Genomic DNA, 18,198 nt, shown 5'->3' with positions numbered 1-18,198 from the left:
TATTACTATTCATTCAACTTTGCTTTATGTTTGAGAACAACTAGATGTGCTTAGCAGAACGAGATACAAAATTAAACCATTGCCTCTTACAGCCATCTCAAAGTTGGTCTGCACCAGCACTTCCCAAGTTAGTATTATATTCATTTGAAAAAAGATCTATAGGAGGCAGATTACCACTTAAAAATAAGCAATCTATTATTTATTAGTATCAGTGGAGGATATTTTTCAAGTCAAATACAAACTGGCCATACTTTCCAATTTTACCAGGTGAGTTCTAGGTTTTGGAAGACCTAGAATAATAATAATAATAATTTAATTTTTTTTTAAAGGAAGATGTTTTGGAGACTTGATGTACACTTCAAACTGGGGGGAAATTAGAAGCTTTCCCTCTGGTCAGTGGCAAAAAAGACAGCAGAGGGAAGGGCATATCAGTGTCAGAATAAATATCGGCACTTGCTGCTTACTCAGCCTAGTATTGGAAAAATCCAGAGGACCACTACACCACAGCAGGGAATTAGAGTTTCCTAGATCTTTGCTGCCATTTTATGGCCAACCAGATTTTGGAATTTAGATATAGTAGTAAACTAAGCCTGCAAGCATTCTTGAAGTTTTGGAGTAACAATAACCTGTAAATGCATACAGATTAATGGTGCTTAGCTTTTACTGCTATAAATTTGGCCATCCTATCAAAAACCATCTTTAGAACAGTGATATGTGTTTAAAACAGAGGAGGGAACTGCTAAAATATCATTCTGTATTTCTATAATTTTTTCAACTACCGGGAGAAAGAAAAAAAGGCAATACCAGTCAAACTATGCATTGCACACTATATTAAGCTATATTAAGCTACAATGACATCAGATTCACAGTACTTGTCATTAAAGTAATTTAAAATAGTTCTCAGAAAACACTAGAAACCTTTAACAGAATATGTGCCAGAGATCTTTAATTTGCTGATAATTTTAGCTTCCTGGTCTAACAAAGGCCTAACAAACAAGCATACCTTTTACCAACCTATTCTTGACTGTGCTGCTAGAATAAGCACATCCTAAGATTAGCACATCCTAAAAATTACTTACCTAATCAAGAACTTAAACAGATCTTTGCTCAGTTCATAAGTATGCATTATTTCTCAATTGCATTTTGCAAACACAGCAAAATCACTACTCCGAGTCCACTCTCCTATGATGACAGCAAAAGAAAAAAGAAAAACTGGCCCAAAATCAACTTTCCATTTGGAGTGATAAGAGGAAATAGAAACCTTGGGCTTCATTTCATTAATTTTTTTTTAAAAAATTTAAATTCAACATGGTCCTTTCCTTTGTACAGGCTTGCTCAAGACTTTTTTTCATGGCTAGAGACCACTTCACTAGATATTGTTTTCATAATAAGGCTTTTTGTAAAGGTTTATGGCATAAAAATGTGATAATTAATCTATCACAGAACTTTAATGTGTTCTATTTTTTCTAGAATTTTGTAATGTATCATTTTATTTTGATCCTGTGTGTGAAAAATCCCTGAAATTATCAAAGCTTGTATCAGAAAGCAATGGTGAAAACTTTTATATTCAAAGAAACACAGAGATTATGAACATAGAGGAAACTATTGCAAGGCACAGAGCATATTTTAAAATTAATTTCTGATTGGCTTTCCTTAATTTAGAATTCTTTTCAGCACTTTATGTACACAAATGTATAATACAAAATTAAGGTTAAATCTGGATTTTCTGACAATGTAATCTTGTCTCTTCAGTTATCAACTCAGAGGCACATAAAAAAAGCTGCAGCTCAACAATGGACTTGCCCTGGGTCCACTTTGGAGTACTGTACTCCCAATATTGCAACAGTTTCTAATGACAGTCATCAGAATTAATTGCTAATTTAGATTCTAAGGATTAAGGTTAAGTAAAAACTTACCATTCATCAACTTTGCCTTATGTCTGAGAACAATTGGATTGGCTAAGCAGAAAAGATACAAGAGTCATCTAGCATATTCATTACAGAAGTACTAATGTCTGTTTAAATTAGAATTATGTTCTACAGAAACAAGTTCTATTATATAATTCCACTGAGAAATATTGGGCATGCTGGTCTATTGCTGAAATTAAAAAAAGATAAATCAAGCTTTCAGAATTCTTTAACTTTCAAAGGCTATCTATCTGCTATTAAACCCACGCAGGTTTTTACGCATTGCAATTATTCCTACTTTTCCATGTTCACTCAACACACATTTTAAATGCTGATATAAAGCTGTTTATATCTAGAAGACAGACTTCAGATTGTTATTAGAAACTGTAGTTCTACATTGCTGTAGTGCTCATTTACTGATCACAATTGGGCCCAGTGACTCCCTTGCTAAATGATGGAACTCCAACAGAAACATCACATGACCATGCCAAACCTGTATCAGTTCTGCTGGAGGTTATTAAATGAATTGCCCATGGTTAAGAGTGGCTGTGATTTGCAACTTACTCCCAGCTTCTCCATTGACTTTACTCATCAAATTTGGATGCAAAAGTCACAAGTTGCAATCATGTGAACACATGGACAGTTTGTAAATTTGAGCACCAGTTGTAAAACTACTTTTTCACTGTCTTTGTAATTTGAATGGTTGATAAAATAGGATGGACATTAACTGTGGTCTACCTATATTGATATCACCCACTGATATTCTGTTACTCTTTGTTGCCTGATGTAAATTAATAGTTATTAACTATATTAGACCATGCTATAGTAACTCTAAACTGAAAATAAAATATGTACTATACATTTCACTGATTTCAGTTCAGGTCTAATATATGGTACAAGAAGTAAAAGTAGAACATATTTAGTGGTTGTCATGGTATCTGCAGTTCAGAGACAACAACAGCCTTACTAGAACTTCCTACAACACACATCGAAACTTGTTCAACACGAAATGTAAATACAGACACTGATTTCAATGAGCCCAATTTTAATTGAATGGGTTGCATAGATTTTATGCTGACTTCAACCTATACCCAGGATTGCTAGAGAAGGAGAGATGCTGCTTTATGCATCCTGAAAATTTCAAAACAGCATTTATTCACATTTGTCTCCAGACCTAGTTAAAAAAAAGTATCTTCACTAAGTAAAATTTATTTATTTATTTTTATTTATTTATTTATTTTGTCCAATGCACAATACATATTGAAGAGGATAGACATGAGTTATTATATATAAAGAAAGGATATAAAAGTCCAATACACAATGAGGGTTTTAGTGGGTATACTGTATATCAATATACACATAGTAAAATACATGATGAAGGTAATAGAGGAGATACTCATAGTAAAATATATCTATGAAATAATAGAAAAGAAGATATAGGAATAGAATATATCAATGAAAGAATAGAAGAAGAGATATAGGAATAGAGGAAAGGTATATAGGAGATATAGGAGAGCAATAGGACAGGGGACGGAAGGCACTCTAGTGCACTTGTACTCGCCCCTTACTGACCTCTTAGGAATCTGGATAGGTCAACCGTAGATAATCTAAGAGTAAAGTGTTGGGGGTTTGGGGATGACACTATGGAGTCCGGTAATGAGTTCCACGCTTCGACAACTCGGTTACTGAAGTCATATTTTTTACTGTCAAGTTTGGAGCGGTTAATATTAAGTTTAAATCTGTTGTGTGCTCTTGTGTTGTTGTGGTTGAAGCTGAAGTAGTCGCCGACAGGCAGGACATTGCAGCATATGATCTTGTGGGCAATACTTAGATCTTGTTTAAGGCGTCTTAGTTCTAAACTTTCTAGGCCCAGGATTGAAAATGCATAAGTAAACAAAAGTTTAGTACTGTACCTGTGAAATGGAGTACCAAATAAAAAGAGTGTTAAAAGCCAAAAGGTGTAGATTACCTTGCTAAAGAATAGGTTCGTTCCAAATGTAATGCATTTTTTAAAAATTTATTGAACAGATTTGCACAAACACTTAAAATTCTTCAAAGTACTGTCCTTGGGCCTCTACACATTTTTTCCAGCGACTCTGCCATGACCGGTATGTGCCCTGGAAGACATCTTCGGGGACCTCTTGCAAGGTCTTTGTCACAGCTGATTGGATCTCTTCTATGGACAAAAACCGGGCTCCTTTCAGGGCTGGGAACAAAAAGAAGTCTGCTGGAGCAACGTCAGGACTATAGGGGGGGGTGAGACAGCGTTGGCACTTGGTGTTTGGCCAGGAACTTGCGGACTCGTAGCGCATTGTAGCAAGGTACATTTTTCATCCATAGAAGAGATCCAATCAGCCGTGACAAAGACCTTGTGAGAGGTCCCTAAAGACCCCTTCCAGGTTGCATACCGGTCATGGCAGAGTCACTGGAAAAAAGTGTAGAGGCCCAAGGACAGTACTTTGAAGAATTTTAAGTGTTTGTGCAAATCTGCTCAATGAATTATTTTTAAAAAAATAATTGCATTACTTTTGGAACGCACCCTGTATATTAAAAAAATATTGACTTTAGAATCAAAAAAACCATTCATCAATTTTAATCTCCATGTAACTAAATCTAAAAAGACAAATGTAATCTCAAAAAGAAATTCCAGTGATTATTTGACCAAAAGAAGAAAAAAAACAATGAGCAATGTTAAGTTCTTCATCAAGCCAATGAGATAAAAATATTAAGAGTTTGATCCCAATCTGAAACATCTAGTTGGTTTCAAGCAAGGGAAAATTTGCATATAGTCTCCCATCCCCCCATTCTTTTTCTTTCTTTACAATCACAAAACAGTAAAAATGTATCAGTAAAAATTCTACAACTAGACATAAAAATTCTGCAGCATGCCTTTTTAAAGGTTTTTTTAACAATAATATAAATCAAGATGTATTATGCTGGCCATGGGTTTAGTATATTTATTTTGCTTTTTTTTTAAAAAAAAGGAGGAACTATGGAAAAAAAAAAAAAGGAGGAACTATGAAAAAATGGAAAATTAAGTCCTGTGTCATTGTTACCTTCACCATTTTTTTCAAGTTTTGGCTGTAAAAAGGTGGTCTGACTTTGGTCCTTCTAAAGTTTGCATCAATATGGCCACCCTAAGCTCCAGAGAGAAAAGCTGGATATACTGTAAATGTAATAAATAAATAAATATGATTTATTTGCTTGATGTAAGTTTACAGTTAACTGTGACACCCAAGTGGTTTTCTCTCCACAAAATCAGGCCATCCTGATGATGAACTTTATATCAAGCAAATATATTATGTATAAAAATGATGAATATTAGTATTAAATCTAGCTACCAAAATTACTGCAATCACTATTTATATGTAGCTAAAACTACACAATAATGTTATAGATATACCTAAAATGTACATAACTAGCAAACATGGTTTGTTTTTAAAGAGGCATTTCAATTTAACTGCAGTTCCTTGTTAAGACCATTACAATTATACAAACATTAACTTACTCATTATGGAAAGTCATAACCATTTTACTTATAATCTCTGCAATTGCTCTACACAGGAAGGGTGTGTACATTCTACAAGAAGAAATTCAATCATGTGACATATAATTCATGTTAAACTTTTAGATTCAAAACTTCATGCATGCAACCAGTTATGAACAGCCAAGTGTACTGAAATGCCCGTTTAAAATGCAGTCTAAGAAAAGATGACACTTCAGCAGTAACTCAGTATGATGAAGTAAGCTCTTATGAAAGTTCATAAAATAGACCAGTCACCCAAGTGGTTTTTTAACTCTCATAAATTTAATTTCAAGTCTCAGGAAGTGGCAACCCTTACCCAACATTGTCTGAGCTTAGAGGCAAATAGAATCAGGCCTGGATCATTCATCACAGCTGTAGACCAGAATTCCAGAAGAAGTCAATAGCAAACTATTTCCATACTGTTACTAAAAAAATTAGACAGGCATAGTCCTCTATTTATGACAATGGCTATAAGTAAGTATGATCATTAAGTGAGTCACCCCATGATCTGATTTTACAATTATGAGTCACCATGGTCATGATTGTTAAGTGAGTGCAGCATATCCAAGAAGCGGCTTTGCCATTTTCTGCTGGAAAACAAAAAAAGGTGCAAATCATGATCATTTGACCATAGGATGTTGCATGTAGTTATAAATGTAAGCCAGTTACCAAGTGCCCAAAATATGAGAATATGACTGGGGCATGCACAATATTTTCTGATGACTAAACATACTTTACAGCAGTGTTTCTCAATTATTTTCTGTTACACCCCCCCCCCAAAAAAAGAAGTAAATATTTCATCCCCCCCACAACTCTCCGTCGGGACAATTGTTTGCAATATTCAGCACATTCAGCACATTTTCGCTGAAAAAAACCTCAAGTGACCTATCAGTGTGACTGGGGTGTAATGTGTTTGAGTGATGCCTTAATTTATTTGGCTTCATGCTGTCCGCTGCCAATGTTTTTAGACACAATAAACATAGCGGTCTTTCCTCATCTCCCACTTTAGTCACAGTGAAGCCAAGCGCTACATACACCTCATCATATTTCCTTGTCTTAGCTTTCGGGAGACTTACATTTGTCTCATTATCTCCGTCTCTCTCCTCCTTTCTTTTCATCCCTGTTAAATATTTTTCCATGGTGTCTCTTAAGGTGTCTCTAAGTGATGGCGAAACTATGGCACAGATGCCACAGGTGGCACGCAGAGCCATATCTGCTGGAATGCGAGCCTTTGCCCTAGCTCAGCTCCAACATGAATGTATGTGCCGGCGAGCTGATTTTTGGCTCACACGGAGGCTCTCTGGGAGGGTGTTTTTGGCTTTCCGGGAGCCTCTGGGGGATGGGGAGGGCATTTTTACCCTCCCCCAGCTCTAGGGAAGACTTTGGAGTCTGGGGAGGGAGAAACATGAACCTACTGGACCCACCAGAAGTTGGGAAAGAGGCCATTTCTGGCCTCCGGAGGGCATCTGGTAGGCGAGGGAAGCTGTTTTCACCCTCCCCAAGCATTGAATTATGGGTATGGGCACTTGTACGTGTGTGATAGCACGCACCCACGCTCTTTTGGCACCTGAGGAAAAAAAGGTTTGCCATTACTGTTATATACACTTCATATCTCTTGCTATGTGCTGTGTGCTACTGTCTGGCGCAAAAAACCGCTGTGGCAAAAAAAGCATTTTCCCCGGGGTCTTGCGCCTCCCCTGGCATTGCTCCGTGCCCCCCCCCCCGTGGGGGGATGCCCCACTATTTGAAAAACACTGCTTTACAGGCTGTTAAGCACCATTTCTAAGGTTTTCAAAACTTTGACCAGTTATTAAGCACCAGGCTGTTAAGCAAGGACTACCTGCATGTCTACAAAGTCACCAGGAACAGAATTCAACTGGAAGGAGACTTGACTTATCATCTGACTTCATGTTTCAAAGAATTTTTAAAATGCAGTACAAATATAAAGTGCATGTCAGAATAATTATATTAAGTGGAATTGTTACTTAATACTCTCTGAACTAAATAGGGGTTAAGCAGAACAAGTCTAACAATCCTATAACCTTCTTTCATTTATTAACTCCATTTCAATTAACAAAGGTAGCTAATAAGATTGCCTCAAGCCATGTAGCACAGAAAAGCAAAACCTGAGTTTAGAAAATATAAATTAGAGGTAAATGTGAAAAATTCAATTGATATTGTTCTAATGAGGGAATGCAGATTTAAGGAAACAGCTGTTTGATCTCTGTTGAGCTATTAAGTCTTTGGATAAGTGAGTTTGCACCTGAGGTTAATACTTAAGTATTATAACATGAACATGCAATATAAGAAAAAAAACACAGTAAAACATCATTTCAATAAACACTTGTGGAGATTACCCGTTATTCCCTAACCTCCAATAAATACAAAAGTATGCCACTGCATCATATTAATGACACAACTGAGGCAATGAAATGACTATAGACATTACAAAATTAAGGTATAATAATGATATGAAATAAAATCAATAAAAGTAAATTCAATGTAAAATTAACTGTATCATGTAGACAGCTTCAGATACAATTGATCAGTCCATTATTTGGCAGAATAGGAGGCGCCTAAGGGGAAATTTGGTCACAGCATCCAAATGTAGTCAAACAAATGTAGCTAAAACGAAACATTCATTTTTTGACTTATTTCAAAAAAAGATAAAAATAAGTAACTTTGGGCTAGTGCAGGAGTCCCCAAACTTTTTACACAGGGGCCAGTTCACTCGGACTGTTGGAGGGCCGGACTATAAAAAAACCTTATGAACAAATCCCTATGCACACTGCACATACCTTATTTAAAGTAAAAAACAAAATGGGAACAAATACAATATTTAAAATAAAGAAGTAATAAGTAATTAATAATTAAGTAATAAAGTAATTTATACTTCTTTATTAACTAGTAAATTTAAACTTAAATCAACAAACTCCCTCCATTTCTCCTTCCTTCCTTCCCTCCTTCCTCTCCACTTCTCTCTTCCCTCTTCCTTTTCTCTCATTTGTTTCATTTTCCTCTCCCTCGTTCTTTCCCTCCATCATTTTCTCATTTTTCTCTTTCTTTCTCTCTCTCTTTCCATCTCTCCCTCTTCCTTTCTCTCTCCCTCTCTATCTCTATCTCTACCTCTTTATCTTTCTTTTTTTCTCTGTCCATCTCTCTTTCTTTCTTTATCTCTCTCTTCTTTCTTTCTCTCATTCACTCTCTTTCTAACTCTCCCTCTTTGTATCTCTCACACTTTCTCTCTCCCCCTCTCTCTATTTCTCCCTTTCTCTCTCTCCCTTTCTATTTCTCCTCTTCATTTCTCTCTCCCACTCTATTTCTCCCTCTCTCTTATTATATCGATCAGTAAAATCTCGTGTGCTGCCGCGGGCCGGTTAAAAGACCTCAGCGGGCCGCATCCGGCCCGCGGGCCGTAGTTTGGGGACCGCTGGGCTAGTGAATAAAGCCCAATCTACTTGAATTACAAACCACAACAGCTAAATTAGTATCACAAGATAAACTAAAAAGTGATTTGTTACAGTTTGACTTAGTGTGAGAGTCCAGTCTGAGTGTCTGTAACCTGATTGCATCAGCACATATTTCTCAAACAATTAGGAGGAAGATAATAAATTACAGAAAGGTATAAACCCAACAGGAAATTATTTGAGCATATCTTGTTATAACGACTGCCTGTAACATTAAAAAGAAAATCCTTCATTTTTAATATCTGGAATACTGTATAGGATTTTTATTTGCATGAGAAAATCATTTTAACGCTATCTAAAAGATCTAAATTTAACCAAATATTGCCACACTCTATGAAAAGTCCAGAGACAGGCTTAAGTAAAGACGGTTCCTTTATTCAGCTCTTAAAAGGGAAGTGATAATCAGCGGGAACACGTCTGGCTTAACCTGGAGAGAAGCCGCTCTTTTATACATTTGCGGCTCCCGCCAAAAGAGAGCAGCCAGCGTCTGAGCCAATCAGGCGCGACTTCCTGTTTCCAGCTCAGACAGCGTTTCTCATGGAACCAACTATTTACATAGGATTCAACACCCCTCCCTCCTTAGTCAGAATACATCAATCAAGTAAGCCACGTGACGAAATCCTCCAATCTGCTCGGTCTACGCAGGGCTCGCTCCGACCTGCGCAGTTCATTTGAGTCCTCGCTTCCAATGGTGGAGGTCGGTTCGCCTGTACTTCCCCAGTGCGGCTGAGGCCTAGTTTCGGCTCCGGCCCGCTGAGTCGATTGGGCAGGCACAACACCGACCTCTGAGGACGAAGATGGCTCGGCGTCGCTGGAGGACCCTTCCTGGCTCGATAAGTCCATTTGAATGTCCATTAAGGCGGGTTGCGCGTTACAGTCTATTAGAGTGGGAGAGGCTGTTTTAGCGGTTTGCTCAGGGGAGGTTTCAATGCGCTTTCGTACATGGTCAATGTGCCGCTTCCACATTCGACCATCTTCCAATTTTACAATATATGTTTTAGGAGCAGTTTGTTGTACAATTGTTCCCTTCATCCAATTCAAACCCCCATCAAAATTCTTTGCAAAGACACTTTGACCCAAATACAATTGTCTTTCAGGATTTACATACATAGGATTAGGAGTACAATACCTTGGGTGTAATCTATCCAGTGGGGATCTAAGTTTCCTTCCCATTAGTATTTCAGCAGGGCTTATGTGTGTGTGGGAATTTGGTGTAATATGTTGTGTTAATAAAAATTGGTCCAGATGCTGTTGTACATCTCCAGGGCCTGACCTGCGCAATGCTTCTTTTGCAACCCGAACGTATCGTTCTGCCAACCCGTTAGCCCAGGGCGAGTAAGGCGAGATGAGAGCATGTCTGACCCCCAAGTTATCTAAAAATAATTCAAATTGCCTGGCTGTCAATTGGGGTCCGTTGTCTGACACTAAGATGTCAGGACAGCCATGGGTGGCAAACAAATGGCGCAGAACCTTAATTGTGGCACTAGTGGTTATATTATTCATTGCAATGATTTCCACCCACTTGGAAAATGCATCTACCACTATTAAGAAATATTGTGACCCCACTGGCCCTGCAAAATCAATATGGACCCTGGACCAAGGCCCTGCAGGTTGTTCCCACTCTGCTGGAGTTGTTTTGGGGGGGTTTGGCCGAGACTCTTGGCATGGATCACACTTGGCTACCCACTTTTCAATATCAGTATCCAGACCTGGCCACCATAAGTGCCCCCTAGCTAGACCCTTCATCCTGACAATACCAGGGTGGCCCACATGTAACATTGTGAGTACTTTGGTCTTTAGACTTTCAGGAATGATTACTCTATCACCCCACAACAGGCAACCTTTAACATATGACAATTCCAATCTTTTGGTTTTAAAATCACTTAAGTTAGTTTCTACAGAGTCATTCTGCCACCCCTTAAGTACACAGTTTACCACCTTTTTCAAAATTGGGTCTTGCTGCGTGTGCAGCATGTGCATCATTAAAACATCAGCAGATGGGGCAGGGTCCTCTACTAACTCTGCCATTGGGCACCTACTAAGACCATCTGCGTGGTTGATGGTTTTACCCCCTTTGTGAATGAGCTCGTACTGGTATCCTGAGAGAAACAAGGCCCACCTAATTAATCTTGGAGACATAAATGGGGGAGTTGGTTTGTTGGGGGCTAAGAGGCCTAGTAAAGGCTTGTGGTCGGTAACCAATTCAAAACTCCTGCCAAAGAGATAATTATGAAACTTCTTCACCCCAGCCACTAACGCTAGAGCCTCCTTATCTAGTTGGCTGTAATTTCTCTCAGTATTGGTCAGTAGAGGCTCTGCTGCTGTTGCCTTCTGTTTTAAAAAGACAGAGTAAAAGTTTAGAAGGCCTAAGAATGCCTGCAATTCTGTTTTATTCTGTGGCTCTGGGGCTTCCCTGATGGCTTTTAATGTTTCAGTAATGGGGTGGATGCCTTCCCCATCGATTCTATATCCTAAGAATTCTACACTGCTGGTTCCCCACACACATTTGTCAGGTTTGATCCTTAACCCTTTATCTTGTAGTCTATGTAATACTTCTCTTATTCTTTTGTTGAGTTGATTTTGGTTTTCTCCTGAAATTAAAATGTCATCAAAATAGGGAATGGTCCCTTTAATTCCTGACAACAAACGTTCCATTATGCTTTGAAAAATCCCGGGAGCTATGCTTACTCCAAATTGTAATCTGGTACATTTAAACGCACCCCTGTGGGTGACAATTGTCTGTGCGAGTGCTGTCAGTTCATCGACAGGGAGTTGCTGGTAAGCTTGGGCTAAATCGATTTTTGCGAACACTTTCCCTTCCCCCAGGGAGTGAAGGAGCTGTTGTACCACTGGAATGGGGTAAGGGTGATGTTGGAGGGCTTTGTTGAGCGTTGACTTATAGTCAGCGCAAACCCTCAAAGAGCCATCCGGTTTAAGAGGCGTGACTATGGGTGTTTCCCATGGCCCCTGCTCTACAGGAACTAAAATGCCCTGGCTTATGAGCTTATCTAGCTGTAGGTCAAGCTTGGGAAGGAGCGGGAGGGGTACCCTGCGTGGTTTGAGCCGGACAGGAGGGACCTTGGGGTCAATAGAAAAGGAGATAGGGGGCCCTTTATACGATCCCAAGGTGGGGCTAAACACTTCTGGGAATTCCTGTAAGAAGTTAGGCATGCTATCAGAGTTAATAGTACAGATACCAGAAATTTCAATTCCCAATGGTTCCATCCAAGCCAAACCCAGAAGAGAGTGTCTAGCCCCTGCAACAACAATCATAGGAAGGGTACATTTAACAGTCTTAAAAATAATAGGTACATTCACTTGGCCTAGAACAGGTATTATTCCCCCTTGAAAATCTCTAATTACCAATGAGGTTTGTAAAAGGTCAGACTTTGAGAGGCTAGGCATGTACATTATAAGCTTTTCCCACGGCATAATGGTGTATAGACCCCGTATCAAGTTCCATAGAGCATGGCTTGTTGTTTAGGAGCAGTGAGATTACAATCTTGCCCCCATTTTTTGTTGCCGTGCTATTTACAGAAAATTGATTGTTACCTCTTGAGTAGTCGCGGTTAGCGGTTGAGTAGTTCTTGCGGCCGGAAAACCGGGGAAACCTGTTTTCGCGCGGTTGAGGTGTTTGGGTCTGGAAACGAGGAGGACGAGGAGTGGAGAAAGATTCCTCAGGCAAGGGTGCTCTGCAGGCTTCGGCGATATGGCCGCGTCGGTTGCAGCGGCGACAAATGGCGTCCCGGAAAGGGCAGCGTTGGCGCGGATGGTTTCCTCGGCAGCCGGCGCAGGGGGCGACGGGGCGAGGGTATCTGGGTTGTCTCGGCTGGTCCTGTTGCAGCAGAAAACAGCTGTCCTCGTTGAGGGCTGGTGGGCTGAGGTCGTCTGGGGCCTCTGCGCGGGAAAACGTGGAGTCGATTTTGGCGATGACTTCCCGCTTGTTGTGCTCCTTCAGCTCCTTGGCAGCAGCGTCGGCGACCTCCGCGGTTTGTGCCAGCTTGATTACTGCCTGGAGAGACGGCTCGTCTTCGGTGAGGAGCTTGTTTCGGACCATGGCATTTCTCATGCCGAAGATTAGGGCGTCAGTGAGGCGAGCTTCCGGGCTATCAAACTTACATTTTGAAAGCACCGTTCGAAGACGCGTAGCGAACTGATTAATGGATTCGGATTCGAGCTGGGCCATTCTTGAAAACTGGTGCCGGAAAACGACGGCTGGTTTCGTAGGCTTGAAATGGCTCGCGAGCTTGGTTTGCAGGACGTCCCAAGCGACGGATTTGGCTGGAAACGGATCGGTGAGAGTCTGGGCGAGATCGAATATTTCTGGGCCGCAGTAATTCAGGAAGATTGCCCGCTTTCGTTCGGTGTCGGCATCCCTTATTCCGGCAGCTTTGAGGAAGATCTCGAACTTGGCCATGCCCAGGAGGATTTCTCCGGATCGAAGAACTCAGGAGCCCGGCCGATTTGAAGGTTGTTCATCTTGCACGCGTGGTTCTTCCGTCCGTCGTCGCCAGTGAAAAGTCCAGAGACAGGCTTAAGTAAAGATGGTTCCTTTATTCAGCTCTTAAAAGGGAAGTGACAATCAGCGGGAACACGTCTGGCTTAACCTGGAGAGAAGCCGCTCTTTTATACATTTGCGGTTCCCGCCAAAAGAGAGCAGCCAGCGTCTGAGCCAATCAGGCGCGACTTCCTGTTTCCAGCTCAGACAGCGTTTCTCATGGAACCAACTATTTACATAGGATTCAACACTCTACTCTTGAAACTGTTCCCAATCCGTGCCTTGCCAAACAAGAACTGTTTTCTCTGCCTTGCATTACTGTCACTCTTGGAAAGGTGTATCTTTTTCCAAACCACTTCCTGCTCAGTCTGAAGGACTCTGAACTTCTCCTACAGAAATAATCACATGGTTGCCCTTTGTGTAAGCAATGATTGTCAGAGGGAAAACAGAACATTTTTCAGTTGGAATTTTTAGACCTTTTGGGGACACGAGAGCAGTGGAAAATGGTGGTATACTGCAGGAGGAAGAAGGGCCACAAAACCAATGTATCATTTTTCTATAGTAACTCAAACAACACTCCACCAGTTTACAACAAGGAGCAAGTTCACAGAAGGCCTTCAAAGCACCAGAGCAGAGTTCACAAGATAGAGCAGAGGTCTTCAAACATGGCAACTTTAAAACTTGTGGACTTCAACTCCCAGAATTCTCCAGCCAGCATGGCTGGCTGGAGAATTCTGGGAGTTGAAGTCCACAAGTCTTAAAGTTGCAAAGTTTGGGGACCCCTGAGATAGAGCTTATCATTTCAAAGAAGCAAAAGAAAGGTTTCTTTCCCACTCAGGAACCCCACTTTCAACAGGGTCTGTTCATTCAGAATTTGTGTACAAGGCAAACCAGCTTCTTGTAGGCTCTACCATCCAATTTCTATTTCATGTGGATACTCAGGATTTACATAGGCCTAGCTATTAAAATAATGTCGGCGTCTTGGAATTTTAACTGCCCTTTCAAACCTTACCCAGAGAGGTATATGGAACAGTACAGTACAAGTAATGGGAGTGGTCAAAGTACACAGTACTTGCTTATCTGTATCACAAACTTAATAGCACATACAAGTGTAGTTGGGTAAATATCTACAACAATAGGCATGCCTTTAAAGCCTCAAAGTAATCAAGTTATGACTCATTTCTGCTAAGTTACTCTGAAAACCAGCTAAAACACAACCTCGGAATCTTCAAAAAAAACTATTTTTCATTTATCCCAAGTCCAAAAAGGGGGATGGGGGTGTTTCAGGCCGAAAATGTCAGAAGGGACAATAAAAGCTTTTAAGAAAAAAAACCTGTAAGTTTCCACCTCAAAAACAGTGAGACACAAAATTCTGAGAGGAAGAACAAGGATTGCTGAGCTCAGACTGTGTCTTTTTGAATAATGGTTTCAAATATTGTACTGTTACATTTTTAAAAAAATGTATGCTTATTGCAAAGCATTCGCAAATTGGGATGTTGTACTGAATTGGTGACATGTTTTTTATTTAACACCGTTTAAAGGATGCTAACTTGAGTACCTTGGATCTAAAATCCTATTATTGTGAGCCACCCAGAGTTCATTGGAATTGGGCGGCATATAAACTTTACTAAATAAATAAATATACTTGGACACAAGTGTCCTTGAACTTCAATTCAATGAGTTGTACCTCCTATCAACTGTCAATCTTCTCCAAGGTTCAAAAAGCTACGTCAGAGATCCTGATTGTAGATGGCATTTACCTCTGAATGAATACCTAAGGGAAACCCTACCTAAGAAACCCAAGACCATACAGAGGAACTATTACTCTCTCTGCCACCCCCTCCCCCCTTCTCAATACTACTAGAGGCATCTGGTTGTGGGTGACTTTTTCACATCCCCTTTCGAAGGATAAACTTCCTTCCAAAATAAACAAGGTAGAAGAAAATCTTTCCGGGTCTCTCTTGCAGGGATCCCAAGTAACAATGAATAGAATAGAATACAATTCTTTAATTGGTGAAGTGTGGTTGGACACACAAGGAATTTGTCTTTGGTGCATATGCTCTCGGTGTATGTATACACATACACTGCTCCAAAAATAAAGGGAACACTCAAAGAACACATCCTAGATCTGAATGAATGAAATATTATCATTGAATACTTTGTTCTTTACAAAGTTGAATGTGCTGACAAAATGTGAAATTTATTGTCAATCAGTGTTGACTCCTAAGTGGACAGTTTGATTTCACAGAAGTTTGATTTACTTGGGAGTTATATTCTGTTGTTTAAGTGTTCCCTTTATTTTTTTGAGCAGTATGCATGTATGTATGTATGTTTGTTTGTTTGTTTGTTTGTTTGTTTGTTTGTTTGTTTGTTTGTCCTCCCCTCTGAGGACTGGGGCGGCTCACAACATATCAAAAACCAATATACAATGAAACAGCTGAAATCTAATGAATATAAATAACTAATGTAAAAACCATTCTGAATGATATGTTTGTGTGTGTGTCTTGTTTTTTAAATAAGGGGTTTTTAGAGACTTTTTAATATTAGATTTGTGATACATTGTTTTTTGTTATTGTTGTGAGCTGCCCCAAGTCTAGGCGGCATACAAAACTAATAAATAAATAAATAAATTCTTTAAAAAACCCTTGAAACATTAAAAATCATTCATGAAAGAAAAAGATACATTTGTCAAGAAACACGAGATGCAACACTTAATGATTGTCATGGGGGTCAAATAAGCCATGAAGAAACAATCACTATTAATAAAAATCTTTAATTATACAAGCAACAAGTTAAATGGGACCCTTTTGTACAAGTTCTTTGCCGGCCCGCTGCTGGCAGCTTCCAGCTGGAAGGGCTGAGGGAGAAAGCCCATCCTCCAAACCCACTCAGGTAACTCAAGCAGGAGCTGCGACAGGTGTTTCCGCCGTCCTTCCTAACCGAGAACAGCGCCCCGCCGGGATACCACCCGTCCCTCGCGCATATATGTCCTCGTCCCCCTTGTATGTGTGGTTTAGGGGCCCGCGCGCACCCTTCACCTGGGCGCCTCGGAAGCCTCGCCGGAGGAAGGGAGGGAGAAAAACAACAGAGGCGAGGTCGGGCGCTCCATTTTGGCGGCAAACGCAAACCCAGAGTTCTTACTCACAGCCATAGCGGGGTCTCTGCAAGGCCGGCGAAGCGGGCGGCTCATGATGCATTCTGTCCGGCGCGGCTGGGAGTTCTGTCCGAAGCTCCGGAACAAACTTCGCGGAATCCAACGCCGCCCCCGTAAAAAATCCTCCTTCCCCGGGCAAATCTTTTCAACCGTCCCGTAGCCGTCGCCGCGTCGCTGCTCTTCCAAATGCGGGAACACACACACACACACCACACACACACACACACACGGCGCAGCGAGGGGGAGTTGCCCGTTCCAGGCGTCTTCCGCAACGAGCCCCGAGGCGGTCTCGCTTCGCCTCAGCCCGCTCTCTCTCGCAAGCCCGGCCGACGGGAGGCGCGCGCGCACGGGCGCGCGAGCTTCTCGCCGAAGAAGTTCAGGGTAGCCTCCCCCGCGGCCTCTGGATTCGCTCCCGCCCGCTTTTTTTTTTTTTTTTACCTGTCCCTCCTTACAAGCTTGCGCCTCCCCAGGCCAGGCAACGCCGGGGTGTGCGTTTGTGTCTTTGTGTGAGTTTGTGTGTGTATGTGTAACCGCCTCTCGCGTGCGCTCAGCTCTTTTGTTGAGGTCTCTCCCCCCCCCCACAACAAAGTGAACTCTTCCTCCACCCCCAGCTCGGCGCCTTCACTCCCCCAGCCCCGTTATTTCATCGCCGGGGAAAAAGGGGGGGGGGAGCAGCGGCTGAGGCCGTTCCACAGCGACCCCTGCTGCCCGCAACAGGCGAGGAGAAAGGGTGGGCTCGAGCCCCTTCCTCTCTCCTCGGCTTCTTAAAAGGCATATAGGCCAGGAGTAGGCAAAGTTGGCTCTTCTATGACTTGTGGACTTCAACTCCCAGAATTCCTGAGCCAATCGTGCTAGCTCAGGAATTCTGGGAGTTGAAGTCCACATGTCAGAAGAGCCAACTTTGCCTACCCCTGATATAGGTGATTTTGCTGGGGGTCAGGGGGAGCTCTTGACTATCTGACTCCCCTCCCCTCAGCTCAGCAGCCTGGCTTCTGGAGGTTCAGGTGCTGAGCGACAACAAGGAGGCAAGGAAAGCAAATCATGAGGGTCTTTTCACCCCATTTCTGTCCCAGGCAGTTGCTCACTTACACAGGACTCCTTTCGTCCTAACCATTTCACCAGTGGGACACCTTTTCACAAAATCATATACTAAACTGGCCTTCCTGTTAATGACTACTTCACCTTCAACTGCAACAACACAAGAGCACATAACAGATTCAAACTAAATTTAAACTGCTCCAAACTTGACTGCGGAAAATACGACTTCAGCAATAGAGGGATCAACGCCTGGAATGCACTACGTGACTCTGTTTTTCTTCCCCCAACTCCAAATTCTTCAACCTTAGATTGTCTACAATTGACCTCTCTCCTTTTCTAAGAGGTCTGTAAGGGGCCTGCATAAGTGTACCATTGTTCCTACCATCCCTGTCCTGTTGTCTTTTTTTATCATTACTTTCTATGTTATATTTATATAAACTATTGCCCTATACTTGATTGACCAAATAAATAAACAAAATTAAATAAAAAATGAATAAAAACAATAGTGTTCACATAATTTGCATTGTGGCAGACATAAATTCACCACGGTTCAGTTCCGGGATGCCTTAAGGGTTTCTAAAAGATGCCTAGATTAAACCTTCATTTGT

The 18,198-nt window shown here is 41.2% G+C and overlaps 1 protein-coding gene across 2 annotated transcripts in view; it reads right to left on the bottom strand.

Moving 5' to 3' along the window:
* Positions 1-17,166, bottom strand: part of IQGAP2 (IQ motif containing GTPase activating protein 2) — a 188,708-nt gene extending 171,542 nt beyond the window's left edge. For both annotated transcript variants that reach the window (XM_070743205.1, XM_070743206.1), the window contains exon 1: positions 16,544-17,166. In XM_070743205.1, the coding sequence (XP_070599306.1) occupies positions 16,544-16,595 (52 nt within the window). In that variant the 5' untranslated portion in view covers positions 16,596-17,166. The remainder of the gene's footprint in view (positions 1-16,543) is intronic.
* Positions 17,167-18,198: the final 1,032 nt, after the last annotated feature.

The sequence above is a fragment of the Erythrolamprus reginae genome, chromosome 2, assembly GCF_031021105.1.
Source record: "Erythrolamprus reginae isolate rEryReg1 chromosome 2, rEryReg1.hap1, whole genome shotgun sequence".
In the NCBI taxonomy this organism is placed as follows: Eukaryota; Metazoa; Chordata; class Lepidosauria; order Squamata; family Dipsadidae; genus Erythrolamprus; species Erythrolamprus reginae.
This window is presented reverse-complemented; position numbering and strand designations above follow the sequence as displayed.